The sequence below is a fragment of the Chiloscyllium punctatum genome, chromosome 27, assembly GCF_047496795.1.
Source record: "Chiloscyllium punctatum isolate Juve2018m chromosome 27, sChiPun1.3, whole genome shotgun sequence".
NCBI classification, from domain to species: Eukaryota; Metazoa; Chordata; class Chondrichthyes; order Orectolobiformes; family Hemiscylliidae; genus Chiloscyllium; species Chiloscyllium punctatum.
In genome coordinates this window covers 17,151,293-17,165,804 of record NC_092765.1, presented here as the reverse complement: position 1 = coordinate 17,165,804, position 14,512 = coordinate 17,151,293, and the positions used below count along the sequence as shown (strand labels likewise).

General features: G+C 42.4%; 1 protein-coding gene across 3 annotated transcripts in view; it reads left to right on the top strand.

Moving 5' to 3' along the window:
• Window positions 1-3,460, top strand: part of cnksr1 (connector enhancer of kinase suppressor of Ras 1) — an 87,805-nt gene extending 84,345 nt beyond the window's left edge. For all 3 annotated transcript variants that reach the window (XM_072548208.1, XM_072548207.1, XM_072548209.1), the window contains one exon: window positions 99-3,460. In XM_072548208.1, the coding sequence (XP_072404309.1) occupies window positions 99-557 (459 nt within the window). In that variant the 3' untranslated portion in view covers window positions 558-3,460. The remainder of the gene's footprint in view (window positions 1-98) is intronic.
• The last annotated feature ends 11,052 nt before the right edge of the window (window positions 3,461-14,512 follow it).

Sequence of the window (14,512 nt, the reverse complement as noted above, 5' to 3'; positions counted from 1 at the left end):
TGAAGGCATGTGATTAGAATAATACCATTGTGTGGTTTGTCTGCATTGTGATATTTGAAATTTGTTATTGCAATCACTAACCTTTATTGTTTGGATACTTTCAGGCAAAGATGGTAGATTTACAAGCCATTAATAAGATCCTGCAGGATCCAAATTTAACAGCGGAAAAGTTCAGAATATGGAAAGAGGAAAATCAGGAGCTACTGGCAGACATCCGAAAGGTTGAGCAGCTTGCAACTGAAGGATGGAAAGAGAGGGCCAAGCAGTCAGCTGCTGAACCAGGAGCAATTATGACAGAAATGGGAATTAGCGCCTCAGGAAATCCTTTATCTTGTTTCGATATGGAACCAATATCAGCAGAAATCTCAACATCCATGTCTGATGTGGAATTGGGGAACAGAAAAGGAGATAGTGCATCTGTACAATTGGGAATTGGAGAAGACAATTACATAGAAGGGTTGAATTGCCAACTTGAATCTAACATAGACAGGGATCCAAACTGCCCCAAATCATCTAACAGCTCAAGAGCTGAACTGTGGCAGCCTGAAGATCAATAAGAAATGAACCCCATGTATGAGTGTGGAGCTAAGCATTGCTTATTCAGAAGTCATTGCCTTGATGAACAAATTTGGCAAGCTCCCAGTACAAATGTTCCTGGGTCTCTTAAGAGTGCAGACGACTATTTCACTGAAAATATCCTTATTAAGCATGACCCTATACAGAGGAACCTCTATTATTCGGCATTCGATTATCCGAATATCTAATTATCCGGCAAGATTGCAATGTCCCAATGCTTTGCTAAACTATGTTATCCAGCATTCAATTATCTGGAATTCAATTAACCAAACAAAATATTCCCCACTTGTGTCCTTCGGATAATTGAGGTTCCTCTGTATTCACTTGCAGTTTCAGTGCAGACTGCTGGATTGTGATTAGAAAAGGATGCTGTGCCTGATTTTCCTGTCCTTTATCTTATTGCTAACCAAGGGTGGCACAGTGGCTAGCACTGCTGCCTCACAATGTAGGAACCTGGATTCAATTCCAGCCTCAGGTGACTGTTTGTGTGGAGTTTGTACATTCTCCCAGTATCTGCATGGGTTTCAGATACTTCAGTTCCGTTCCAGTCCAACAATGTGCAGGTTAGGTGGATTGGCTATGCTAATTGCCCATAGTGTCCAGGGATGTGCAGGCTAGATGGTCTAGCAGTGAAATTCAGGGTTATGAGGATAGAGTGGAGTGCTCTTCAGAGGGTCAATAGACTCAATAAGTTGAATAACCTGCTTCCACACTAGTGATTCTATCCTTGATACTGAGTCAAATATTAGCATACTTGAAACTAAACCAGGTGAGACCAGCTAACATAAGAGAACGGTTGTCAAATATTGTATTTTCTTCCCTGCTAGGAAGATTCATGTAGCTAGGCATTTCCCACACTTGTTAGAAAATATTTGTCTCTAAAGACTATGCTTCACTACTCTATTCTTTAAAGAATTGCTTCGAACCTTTAAATTCTCCTAAACTTTATGCTGAAGATATTCTGTTTGGTGCCATTCCTGTTTAATTCTGCAACTTCTTATTCTCTCTCCTTCCTCATTGCATAAAGAAACAATTCACTCTGATAAAAAGGGTGTAGAGGCATTGGAGAAGGTGTGGAATAGATAAACAAGGAAACAAATTGGTGAGTTTACATATAGAGAAAGGATTAACAGGCTGCGTCTATTGTCTGAACAAAAAGGGTGAGCAGTGACCTAATTCTGTTGCTGCTGTTTGTAACTACTCCTGTCAGGAGATCTATCATGGTATGCCTCACTTACTCTGTGCTAGCTTCGCTCATCTATTGCAGCTTGTCAGCAATCACTCTGACATCTATCATTTCTGCTGCCTTCTCCACTTTGCCTTCTGGAGGAGATTGTTTCAGTTCTAAATATATAGCTGAAATACTGACATTTTCTTGTCTGGATGTCATTCCTAAAAATTTTCTTTGCTCTTTCAATTTCAGACATCTCATTTGTTTTTGGTCTGACTGTGGAATTTTTAAGCGTTCATCCTGGCATCCATATTTCAAGGGCCTCCATGTTCTTCAACAAATCTTTATATGATTGTCCATGTTTCTGAGGCAGATAGAAGAGTGGTTACAGTATATCTTGAGCTTTCCTGTTAACACATCCTTGCAATCACTTTGGTGATCTCTAATTCAACATATACTGCCATCTTCAGTTATTATTTGTCCTAAAGAGACAAACCTATCCACTTGTTCCAGAATGACACTGTTTACTTCAATCTCCACTCTACTTTTTCTAATGTATTCCATTGTACTATCACTTTGTCTTTTTGGTATGCATACTTGATCCCTTTTCTAAACTCATGTAATTTCTGTTATCGCTTCTAATTCTGTTTCTATGGAGGCTTTTCGAAGTTCTGTTGTTGCTTCATGTACACCTGGAACCTTTCCTGTATTCACTGATTTCATAGCATTCTTTACTTTTTGATACTATAATGTTTTGTCCATTGTTGCCTCTGTATTTTGAGGACTCCCTCAACTTGGATCATTGTGCTGTCCACTTATGTGTATAAGTGCTGTCCACCTTTTTGGTGACCTAACAGAGGTTCTTTAAATTTTTTAAATTACACCAAGTTTTAGATAGCATTTTTACAAAGGGAATGTTTCCCTTTAGCAGGAAGAGCATAATTGAATACAAGGTAGTCACTAAGAAATTCAAAAATAATGCTGATGAAACTTGGATTTTTCCACCACGATTGAAAAGAATAGTATAGTATTTAAGGGGTCACTAGAAAAGCATATAAAGGAGAAGGGAATACTGCTTACTATGATAGATTTTCGATAATGAGAAATGGATGGCAAAAATTGAGCATGACGATGGCATGGACTGGTTGGGCCAAATTGCCTGTTTCTGTGCCATATATCCCAGGTAAGACTATTACGTACAGTTTCATGGGCAGCAGTAGTCTCTTGCTGCTTTCCTGCATGAGTCTGGCCTATGAATAAGTCTTGAGTATGTGTTAGGTCAAATCATAAAAAGGATTGGAGAATACTTTGGAGACTAGTGACTGGCTAACCCCTGATTACAGTTAGATACACTATACAAATCAAAATATTATAATGGTCAAGGTATCCAGAACTTAAGTGTTCAAAACATGACATGGCAGTTATGAAGTTGACCTCAGTAAATCGGACATTGAATTGCGTTCACAAGTAACATTCAGAGAAGGGATCTTTCTGTCATTAGCCCAGATGCTCATACTATGGGTTGACTCTCAATACCCTCCAAAGCAAAACAGTTAGCCATCTTTTCAGGACAAATGGTTATAGTCAATGAATGCTCCTCATCTATATTACTCAGAAATGTTAATCTATCGACTTTGAGTGATTTGATAATACAAAATAGTTGCTACCGGAAAATAATTTAACTTTATGCAGTGTTTATTTTACTTTAATAAACCTGAAAATATTTTTAAAATAGCCTACCTTGTTTCCTTCTGGTTCTCAACCTTAAGGGGATTGAGTGTTCGGTCTCTGGAGTGTGCAATGCAGTATGTACATTGTAGGACAAAAACCTTTTGACAATTTTGTTCATAACGTTCAACCAACATGTCTTGGGAAATTAAACAAGAAGAAATTCTTCATGAGTTTTATTAAAACTTTAACTTGCAAAGCCAAATGAAAACCAATGCTATCAAAATAAACAACAGAAATAATGCAGACCTGAGAGTTATGAATATGTTAGCTTTTGAAGACTAAACCTTGGATTAAATGTGAAGCATAGTGTTCCAATAACATCAACATCTTTTTCTAGAAAACTGAGTGGTACAGTGGCTCAGTGGTTAGCACTGCTGCTTCACAACACCAGGGACCTGGGTTCGATTTCAGCCTTGGTTGAATGCATGGAGTTTGCACATTCTCCCTGTGTTTTGTGGGTTTCCTCCCACAGTCCAAAGATATTCATAAGACATAGGAGCTGAAGTTAGGCCATTCAGCCCATTGTGTCCTCTCTGCCATTCAATCATGACTGATAAGTTTCTCAATCCCATTCTCCCGCTTTCTCCCCATAACCTTTGATCCCCTTGACAATCAAGAACCTATCTATCTCAGTTTTAAATACACTCAATGACTTGACCTCCACAGCCTTCTGTGGCTATAAATTCCATAGATTTACCATTCTCTGGCTGAAGAAGTTTCTCCTTATTTCCATTCTAAAAGGTCTTCCCTTTACTCTAAGGCTGTGCCTTCGGGTCCTAGTCTCTCCTGCTAATCTTCCCAGCATCCACTCTGTCCAGTAGTATTCTGTAAGTTTCAACTAGATCTCCCCTCATCCTTCTAAACTCCATCAAGAGTCTAGACCCAGAGTCTCCATCTGGTCCCAGAATCCTCAAACATTCCTCATATATTAAGCTTACCCATGAGTGAGTTAGGCGAATTGGTCTGTAATTTTCTGTCTTTTGCTTTATTCCCTTCCTAAATAAAAAGGTGTCACATTTCTGTGACCATTCTCGTGAATCTCCTCTGAACACACTCCGGGGTCAGTACATCCTTCCTGCACACAATACTCTAAATGTGGCCTGGCCAGAGCCTTATAGACCCTCAGAAGCACAAACCCTGCTTTTATATTGAATTACTCTCGAAATGAATTCCTTCATTGCATTTGCCTACTGATTCAATCTGCAAGTTTACTGTGAGAGAATCCTGGACTAGAACTTGTCCCAAAACTGAGCTTTGCAGTACATCACTTGTCACCAGCTACCATCCTGAGAAAGACCCTTTTATTCCCACTCTCTGCCTTCTGCCAGACAGTCAGGCTTCTGTCTATGCTCACACCTTATCTCTAACACCATGTGTCCTTATCTTGCTCAGTAGCCTCCTGTGTGGCACCTTGTCAAAGGCCTTCACAAAGTCCAGACAGATAAATCCATTGGTTCTTCTTGGTCTAACCTGCTCATTACTTCCTCAAAGAATTCCAGCAGATTTGTTAGGCATGACCTCCTCTTGATGAAACCATGCTGACTTTGCCCTATTTTACCGTACACTTCCAGGTATTCAGAAATCTCATCCTTCACAGTGGATTCCAGAATCTTAACCACAACCGAGTTAGGCTAATCGGTCTGTAATTTTCTGTCTTTTGCCTTACTCCCTTTTTTAACAGAGGTGTCACATTATCAATTTTCCAGTTCACTGGGACCCTCACTGACTCTAGCGATTCCTGAAAGATCACCACTAATGCCTCCACTATCTCTTCGACTATCTCCCTTAGAACCCTGGGGTGTAGTCCATCTGGTCTAGGTGATTTATCCACCTTTAGACCATTCAGTTTTTCTAGCACCTCCTTTGTGATGGCCACCATACTCAGCTCTGCCTCCTCTCTCTGTTAAACTTTTGAGATATTACTTGTGTCTTCCACTGTGAAGACGACACGATGACTCAGCAAGATGGCGGCGATTCTGTAGAACTGCTGTGGACGACTCTGCCTAACAACCAAGGCATATTGGTGTTTTTCGCCATCCCTGGCCAACTTATGTGGAGGAAGTATTGGTTTAAAACCTTACAGAACACATATTTGTTAACATTTGGGAGAGGGAAGGATCCCAAAAGGAAAATGGAGCGAGCAAACAGCAGCAGGGAGGACACTCCCCTGCACCACCGGGCACATCATTGGCTGCAGCAGCAGCTTCTCGCAAACCCCTGGGGACCTGACAGATCACAGGAATTGGCAGTGGCAATGGCGAGACTTACCTCGAAGGTTGGGGCTGCGATTGAGGAGATCCGTGCTCAGATCCAACGCATCACGTCCATGCTGCAAAAGCACGAATGGGAGCTCCAGGGCCTTGGGGAGTGGATGGAGGAGGAGGAGGGGTGAACCACAGCTTCGGAAGCAGTGATCGAGCCCTCATCCGGTCGGATCCAGGTACTGAAACGGGAGGTGCGGCCTTATGAGACTAGGTTGATGGCCTTGAAAATCGAGGTTAGAGAACGAATCTTCAGATTGTCAAGCTCCCGGAGGGTGAATAAGGTGGGCAGTCAGTCAGCTTCTTTGAAAACTGGCTGCCGCAGTTCCTGGACCTTTGAGCCAAGTCCAGCTAGCTGCAGATTGAAAGGGCCTATCAGATCGCAGTGCACAGGTCTGTGCTCGTACAGCGTCCCCGTCTGGTCTTAGTGCACTTCCACACATACAAGGACAAGCAGAAACTAATAGAAGTTCCAGATCACTGAGAAGATACCCGCAGGCACTGCTGCACAAGGGGTCATAGAGTCATAGAGATGTACAGCATGGAAACAGACCCTTCGGTCCAACACATCCATGCCGACCAGATATCCCAACCCAATCTAGTCCCACCTGCCAGCACCCGGCCCATATCCCTTCAAACCCTTCCTATTCACATACCCGTCCAAATGCCTCTTAAATGTTGCAATTCAAAAATCATGTTTTTCCAAAATTTCTCAGCAGCTGTAATTTGAAAAGAGGAAGCTCTTCGATAAAGTTAAAAAGAGGCTGAGAAAAGTGGGCATCCAGTGCTCCATTTCAGCCACTCAGTTTATACATTTGACTCAGCGGATAAAGCTAAAAACTTTGTAACACTTTAAAATATACCAACTGGTCTGAAGAATACGGTTAATGTTCATCCCCTTTTCCTTCTTTCCCTATGTTTTCCCTTTCTTTCTTCCGCTTTCCCTAATTTAAAAAAGAATCCTGGAATATGGAGTTCTATTATATTTTTATAACTGGCTTTTATCATGGGATATTTTGTGGGTGTTCTCTGTTGTCTCCCTTTTTTGTTCTTTTAGTCACAAGTAGGAGTGACATGGAACTGGGGATGGACAACGTTTTTTGTTGACTTAAGGATCATCTCCTTGTTTAGTTTATTTTTGCTTAAGGCCGGGGCACAGTCCGGGCTTGAAGGAGCCGTGAAGAAGGGGATGGGTAGGTCGAGTGCCCTTTATGGCCAGGGGAGAGAGTCTACCATTCAAGATTTTATTGTTGGTTTTCTTTGTAGTTTTTTGGTAGCAATAGTTGTTCATAGTTATGATAGAGTAGTTTTTTTCTGAGTCTTTATTTACTTGTGCTCAGCACATTTTATGCAGGGTTCTCCCTCCTGGCAGTTCAAGGATCTCTGAAAGGGTATATGGCTAAGTGTCTTGTTAAATGGTGCACCTGGAACATCAGGGGAAGTAATTCACCTGTTAAAAAGGGAAAAAGTGCTTTCTCGCCTTAAGGAGGAAAGGGTTGATATCGCTCTATTGCGGGAAACCCGTCTTGATGGTGAGAACACCTGAAGCTACAACGGAGGGAGGGGAATGGATTATGACCGGGTATTCTTTTTGTCCTTTACTACTAAAAGTAGAGGAGTGGCAGTACTTATCCAGAAAAATCTTCCGTTCACATTATTGGAGCAGGTGAAAGATGAGTAAGGGCAGCTTGTGATACTTAAGGCCCTGATACATGGGGAGGAATATAGTATTTTAAATGTCTATTCTCCTCTGGTACATCCCCTCAAATATTTGGTTAATGCCATTTCTAAGTTGAGTGCCTTTGCAACATGGCATACTATTATAGAGGGGGATTTTAATTGCCTTTTGGATCCGACAGTGGACAGGATGCCTAATGGGCACCCAATTATTTCTTCGCAGGCCAAGCAGGTGGTTGACTTATGCGAGGCGTTGGGGCTGGTGGATATTTGGAGATGTCTTCACCCTACCGGCAGGGACTTCACTTTTTTTCAAATCCACATAAATGTCACACAAGGATTGGTCTTTTTCTGGCTCCCTCGACCCTTCTGGATTAAATTATGGGTTGTAAAATTGGGAAAATAGCCATCTCTGATCACGCGGTGGTATATTTGGAGGTTAAGGCCAAGAGTGAAGGGGTAGGTTTCCAGCAGTGGTGTCTAGATCCTTTTCTCCTTAAGGATTCCAAATTTGTGGAATATGTTTTGAAGGGGTTTCATGAGTCCTTGACTATCAACTCAGGCATGGCTAAAAGTCTGTCTATGCTAAGGAAGACTGCTAAGGGCTTTGCTAGGGGATTAGCTATTTCCTGTCGTTTCTAGCTAGCCAAATAGAAGGGGAACCAGCAGCGTCTACTTGAGACGCAGTTGAAAGCTGCTGAGGCGACAGCTTTTGCGCAGCCTTCAGTGACTAAGCTACAGCGGATCACGGCCCTCCGAGCTGCCTTGAATGTTAACATTTACACAAACCACAAAGAAAGAATTTGCTTTAGCTCGACTATTCAAGGCTATTCGAGTATAGGTATAGGCCAGAGATGTATTTCGTGTATTTGACTACAAAAAAACGTGCTCCCCAATCCAATACTGCAATTAGAGATAGCGTTGGGGTCCTTCCATATGATGCCAAAAGGATTAATGAGGCTTTTCAGAGTTTTTACTCTGAATTGTATTGGTCTGAAGGTTGCGAGGACCGAAGAGCCAAAATGGAAGCCTTTTTTTAAAGAACCTGGACCTCCCAGGAGTAATCTTGCAACAGGCTCTCTCCTTAATGCCCCCTTGACAGTACAGGAAATACAAGAGGCAGCTAAGCTACTTCAGAGTGGCAAAGCACCTGGCCCTGATAGTCTCCCGGGTGATTTTTATAAGGAGTTTATAGGGATTCTGTCAAGGCGGATGTCGGAGATGTACAATCACTCCTATATGCATGAATGCATACCATCATCTTTGAGAGAAGCTAATATTTCCGTCATTCTCAAGAAGGGGAAGGATCCTGAGGATTGTGCGTCATACAAACCCATCTCTTTATTAAATTCAGATTCCAAGATTCTGTCTAAGATCTTGGCACTGAGATTGGAGAAGGTGTTGCCCCATAATGTTAAAGAGAACCAGACAGGTTTTATAATGGGGCCATAGGTCTTCTAATAATATTAGAAGGTTGCTGAATATGGTCCAAGTATGTCAGCAACATTCGATTCAGGAGTTGGCGTTTTCCTTGGATGCAGAGAAAGCATTTGACCGAGTGGAATGGCCATATCTCTGTTGTGGTTGTGTTCGCCGAGCTGGGAATTTGTGTTGCAGACATTTTGTCCCCGGTCTAGGTGACATCCTCAGTGCTTGGGAGCCTCCTGTGAAGCGCTTCTGTGATCTTTCCTCCGGCATTTGTAGTGGTTTGAATCTGCCGCTTCTGGTTGTCAGTTCCAGCTGTCCGTTGCAGTGGTCGGTATATTGGGTCCAGGTCAATGTGCTTATTGATTGAATCTGTGGATGAGTGCCATGCCTCTAGGAATTCCCTGGCTGTTCTCTGTTTGGCTTGTCCTATAATAGTAGTGTTGTCCCAGTCGAATTCATGTTGCTTGTCATCTGCGTGTGTGGCTACTAAGGATAGCTGATCGTGTCGTTTCGTGGCTAGTTGGTGTTCATGGCTGCAAATCGTTAGCTGTCTTCCTGTTTGTCCTATGTAGTGTTTTGTATAGTCCTTGCATGGGATTTTGTACAGTACATTGGTTTTGCTCATGCTGAGTATTGGGTCCTTCGTTCTGGTGAGTTGTTGTCTGAGAGTAGCTGTTGGTTTGTGTGCTGTTATGTGATAAACCTCTCCCACAGACAGCTCACAGACACATAAAGAATATTGGCCAAGGGACTCAACTACAACCACAGGGACACCAAGACAGCAGACTTCCTCGCAGCATTAGAATGCAGACTCAGGAACAATGGACTGACAGAAGAGACAGAACAAACAGTGAGACAAAGTATTGTACCTCTGATAACAAGGAAAAGACAAACACATAACCTCAACACCAAGGAGAGGGAAGCACTAAAATCACTAAGAAACGATAAGAACATAATCATACTACCAGCAGACAAAGGCAGAATGACGGTCATCCTAGACAAAGCAGAGTACATCCAAAAAGCGCAACAACTACTTGCAGATACCAACACCTATCAAAAGAGGGAGATTGACCCCACCCCACAGCTCACCAATAGGATAAACAACACACTGAGGAATAAAAAAAAAACGGACAGATAACCAGGTTTGACCTAGAAAGAATGAAACCTGAAAGCAACAACACCCCCAGATTCTATGGACTATCTAAAGTACATAAACCAGACATCCCACTCAGACCCATAGTATCACTACCAGGGACACCATCACACAAACTGGCTAAAGAACTACAGCAGAAACTGAAACACCTGATCAGTGGATCCAGACACTCTATATAATCAACACAGGAATTCTTTTGGATAGCATCAGAAATATACACATAGACAAGGAAGAAACCATGGTCTCATTCGATGTAATGGCACTGTTCACCTCTATCGACAAAACCCTAGCCAGAGAAACAATAGCCAACCTGCTGGACATACAGAACAGACAACAGGACGTTGAACCTATCAACAAAGACGGCATACTCAAACTACTGGACCTGTGCCTCACAACACACTTCACATTCAACAACCGAATATATGAACAAATCAACGGCACACCCATGGGCTCACCCATCTCTGGACTCATAGCAGAAGTGGTAATGCAAAGATTAGAACAAACAGTCTAACTGCAAATTCAACCCAAACTCTGGGTCAGATATGTGGATGACACCTTTGTAATCATTAAAAACACAGAAATAGAGAGCACACACCGGATCATCAACGCCACACTCACAGGAATCCGATTCACGAGAGAGGAAGAAAAGGACAACTAACTTCCATTCCTAGATGTGATGGTACAGAGAACACCGAACGGAGAATTCACCACAAAGGTTTACAGGAAAGCCACACACAGACCAAGTCCTGAACTACGAAAGCAACCACCCCAACACACACAAAAGAAGTTGCATCAAGACACTATTCAAAAGGGCCACAACATACTGCAGTACACCAGAACCGCAAAAAGAGGAAGAAGAACACCTGTACAATGTATTCGCCAAAAACAGATACCCGCGCAATTTTATCAACAGATGCCTAAGGGAAAGACAACGGAACGAGGACATGCCGCAACCCAAAGGACTAGCCACACTACCATACATCAAGAGCATTTCCAAACTGACAGCCAGACTACTGCGACCACTAGGACTCATAACAGCACACAAACCAACAGCCACTCTCAGACAACAACTCACCGATACCCAGCATGAGCAAAACCAATGTAGTGTACAAAATCCCATGCAAGGACTGCACAAAACACTACATAGGACAAACAGGAAGACAGCTAACGATCTGCATCCATGAACACCAACTAGCCACGAAACGACACGATCAGCTATCCTTAGTAGCCACACACGCAGATGACAAGCAACATGAATTCGACTGGGTCAACACTACTATTATAAGACAAGCCAAACAGAGAACAGCCAGGGAATTCCTAGAAGCATGGCACTCATCCACAGATTCAATCAATAAGCACATCGACCTGGACCCAATATACCGACCACTGCAACGGACAGCTGGAACTGACAACCGGAAGCGACAGATTCAAACCACTACAAATGCTGGAGGAAAGATCACAGAAGCGCTTCACAGGAGGCTCCCAAGCACCGAGGATGTCACCTAGACAGGGGACGAAATGTCTGCAACACAAATTCCCAGCTCGGCGAACAGAACCACAACAACGGGCACCCAAGCTACAAATCTTCTCACAAACTTTGGCCATATCTCTTTTATGTCTGAGAGCGGTTTTGGTTGGGTGGGGACTTTGCTAGGTGGGTGGAGGTTTTATATTGGCACCCTCTGGCCATGGTCATCACTAACCGGGTGAAGTCTGGGAACTCTAGGATTGGTAAGGATAGTCATCAAGGTTGCCCCCTTTCACCGTTGTTGTTACGTTGGTGATAGAGCCACTGGCAGAGGCCATTCGTCAGAACGTCCACATAACCACTCCGCAAGTCAGGTCTAGGGTACACAAGATTACACTGTATGCGGATGATGACCTGCCGTTTTTAATTGAATCCGATAACTTCTGTACACCATCTGATACAATGTATTAATTCCTTTGGGGCTTTTTCAGAATATAAGAACAACTTTGCAAAATCTGAGACTATGCCTTTGGGGAACCTCAAGGAAGTGCCAGAGATTGAAGGTGTCCCTAGGTTCCCTTTTAAGTGGTCACGGGTGGAGTTCCGATCGGTTATTTTGGACAAACTTTGGTCACTTGTTCAACAATATCAGGTGGGATCTCCAGAGATGGAAGGCTCTTCCAATTTCATGGTTGGGCCAAATAGCCCTCATTAAGATGAATGTCCTTCCTCGTCTGCTTTATCCCATGGGCATGCTTCCTACAATGTTGCCCAGGTCAATCCCGCAGAAACTTACAGGTTGGTTTAATTCCTTTGTCTGGCGTCTGGCCCCTCATCAAACTTGCTAAATTGCAGTTGCCTCATGGATGGCAAGGAGTTGATTTTCCAGACATCAGGAGGTGTCAATTGAGTTTCCTGTTCCCCTTCGTCTCCGATTGGGCAGGTAACGATCCAGGTTACCTGGATGGCTGGATATCAAGGCCTCCCAGGCAAAGTGCCCTCTTATTAACATGTTGTTCATGGATAAGATGAGGACGGTTATGGACCTCTGCCGGAACCCCATAGTTATTACTATGGTCAAGGCATGGATGGTGATGCGTCAGAGTGAGGGTTGCTTATCCAAAACTTCACCACTCACGCCCATAGTTGGTATGCCGGGGTTCCGACGAGGGATGATGAACTCAGGATTCAAACTATGGGCAGCAAGAGAAGTTTCCAGTTTGGGAGACTTGTTTGAGGAGGAGGTTATGATGTCTTTTGAGCTGTTGAGCCGCAAATATGGGCTGCCCAGCAGAGATTTATTTTTGTAGTTAGGGATTTCATCCAGAAGACGACTACGCTTCTCACTGAGCCCTATAAACCCAATACAGAGAGGTTGTTGCTAGGTTCCACAAACATGCTCTCAGTTAATGCCCTCTATCGCCTGCTGGTGGCAAGGCCTGGCAGGATATCAACCAGTTATGTGACGTCTGGGAGCAGTGTTTATTGGAGCACTGCGGTGGGAGAGATAGGGAGGGTATTGAGGACAGAAGTTAAAGTAGACCCGATATCTCTCTTAGGTTTACAGAAGGAACTATCTTTAGACGGGCATGGGAAGAAGCTATTTAATATTCTTACTTACTGCGCACGGACAAATATTCTGAAGAATTGGGTGTCTGAGAACCCACCGGACTTGCTGGGATGGCAGAAATTAATTTTGGAGCACATTCCTTTGGATTGTTTTACAAACATGGTGCACCACACACAGACCATTTTTATAAGACATGACAGCCCTTTTTGAGTTGTTTGGATACAGATTTGTCTATCTTAACTCGGACTTTTGTTTAACCAGGATGGTTAAGTTTGCTGAGCCCTGGGCTCTGGAGGGGGGATTGCGGAGTTAATACAGCTATCTATACACAATGCTCCCTTTTTCTTGTTTGGGAGCTTTGCGCTGAGCATTGCTATTTTGTGTTTTTGTGTTCTTTTGGGTTTTTTTTGTTTTATTAGTCACTTACTTATTTATTGGTGCTGTTTTGCACAGTTAGGTTTTGTTTTGTATTATAGGATAGGTTAGTAGTTAGTTGGCAGTAGTTGTCTTGTAATTTTCATTTTTCTTTATTATACTGGGATTTATTATATTTTCATAACTTTATATTTTTGTAAAGTCAAAGTTTTTCATGCTAATACATATATTTACAAAAGAAACAAAAAGACTGGTGCAAAGTAATTATTCAGATCATCAGCCATTTCCTTGTTCCCCAATACTATTCTCTCCAGCATCATTTTCCAGCGGTCCAATAAAGCCACTTTTGCCTCTCTTTTGCCCTTTATTTATCTAAAGAAACTATTACAGTCTTCCTTTATCGTACTGGCTAACTTACCCTCATATTTAATCTTCTCCCTCCTTTTTTTTGTTACCCCCTGTTGGTTAGGTGGACTGGCCATGCTAAATTGCCCATAGTGTCCAGTGGCTTGGTGGATTTGCCATGGCAAATGCAGGGTTACAGGAATAGGTAAGGGGCTGCGTCTGTGAGAGATGTTCTTTGGAGGGTCAGTATGGACATAATGGGCTGAATGGCATGCTTCCACACTGGGAATTCTATGATTCTACAAGGAGCTTCAGTGGAAAAATACTGGAGAAAATAAAAGAAAAATGGATTCAAATCCTGATTTAAAGAATGGGTTTGTATTTTTAAAAATTTATTTGAATGGTTTGGTCAATATCAAACTAAGCATTTTGTGCAAAAGGGTATAAAATGTTAAATATGTCAGATCTTTATTGGAAGGGTGAGAGACTATTGGAAAGATTGAGATCTTAAGGAGAGAGCCTGATTGATCATTGTGAAAATCAAAAAAATAAACCACAGCAGCTGGCCACTTGGGATGATTGTATGATCAAACTTAATAATCTATTTAAGAATTCTGGTACAATCTACTAGTGAAGCATTCGTTGCTAAAGTAAAACAAAGTCTTTTTTTTATTTTCTCAAACTATTAAATCTGTAATCAATTCAATTTTCTGTAATAATAACAAAGTGCTGGAGAAACTCACCAGGTCTAGCAGCA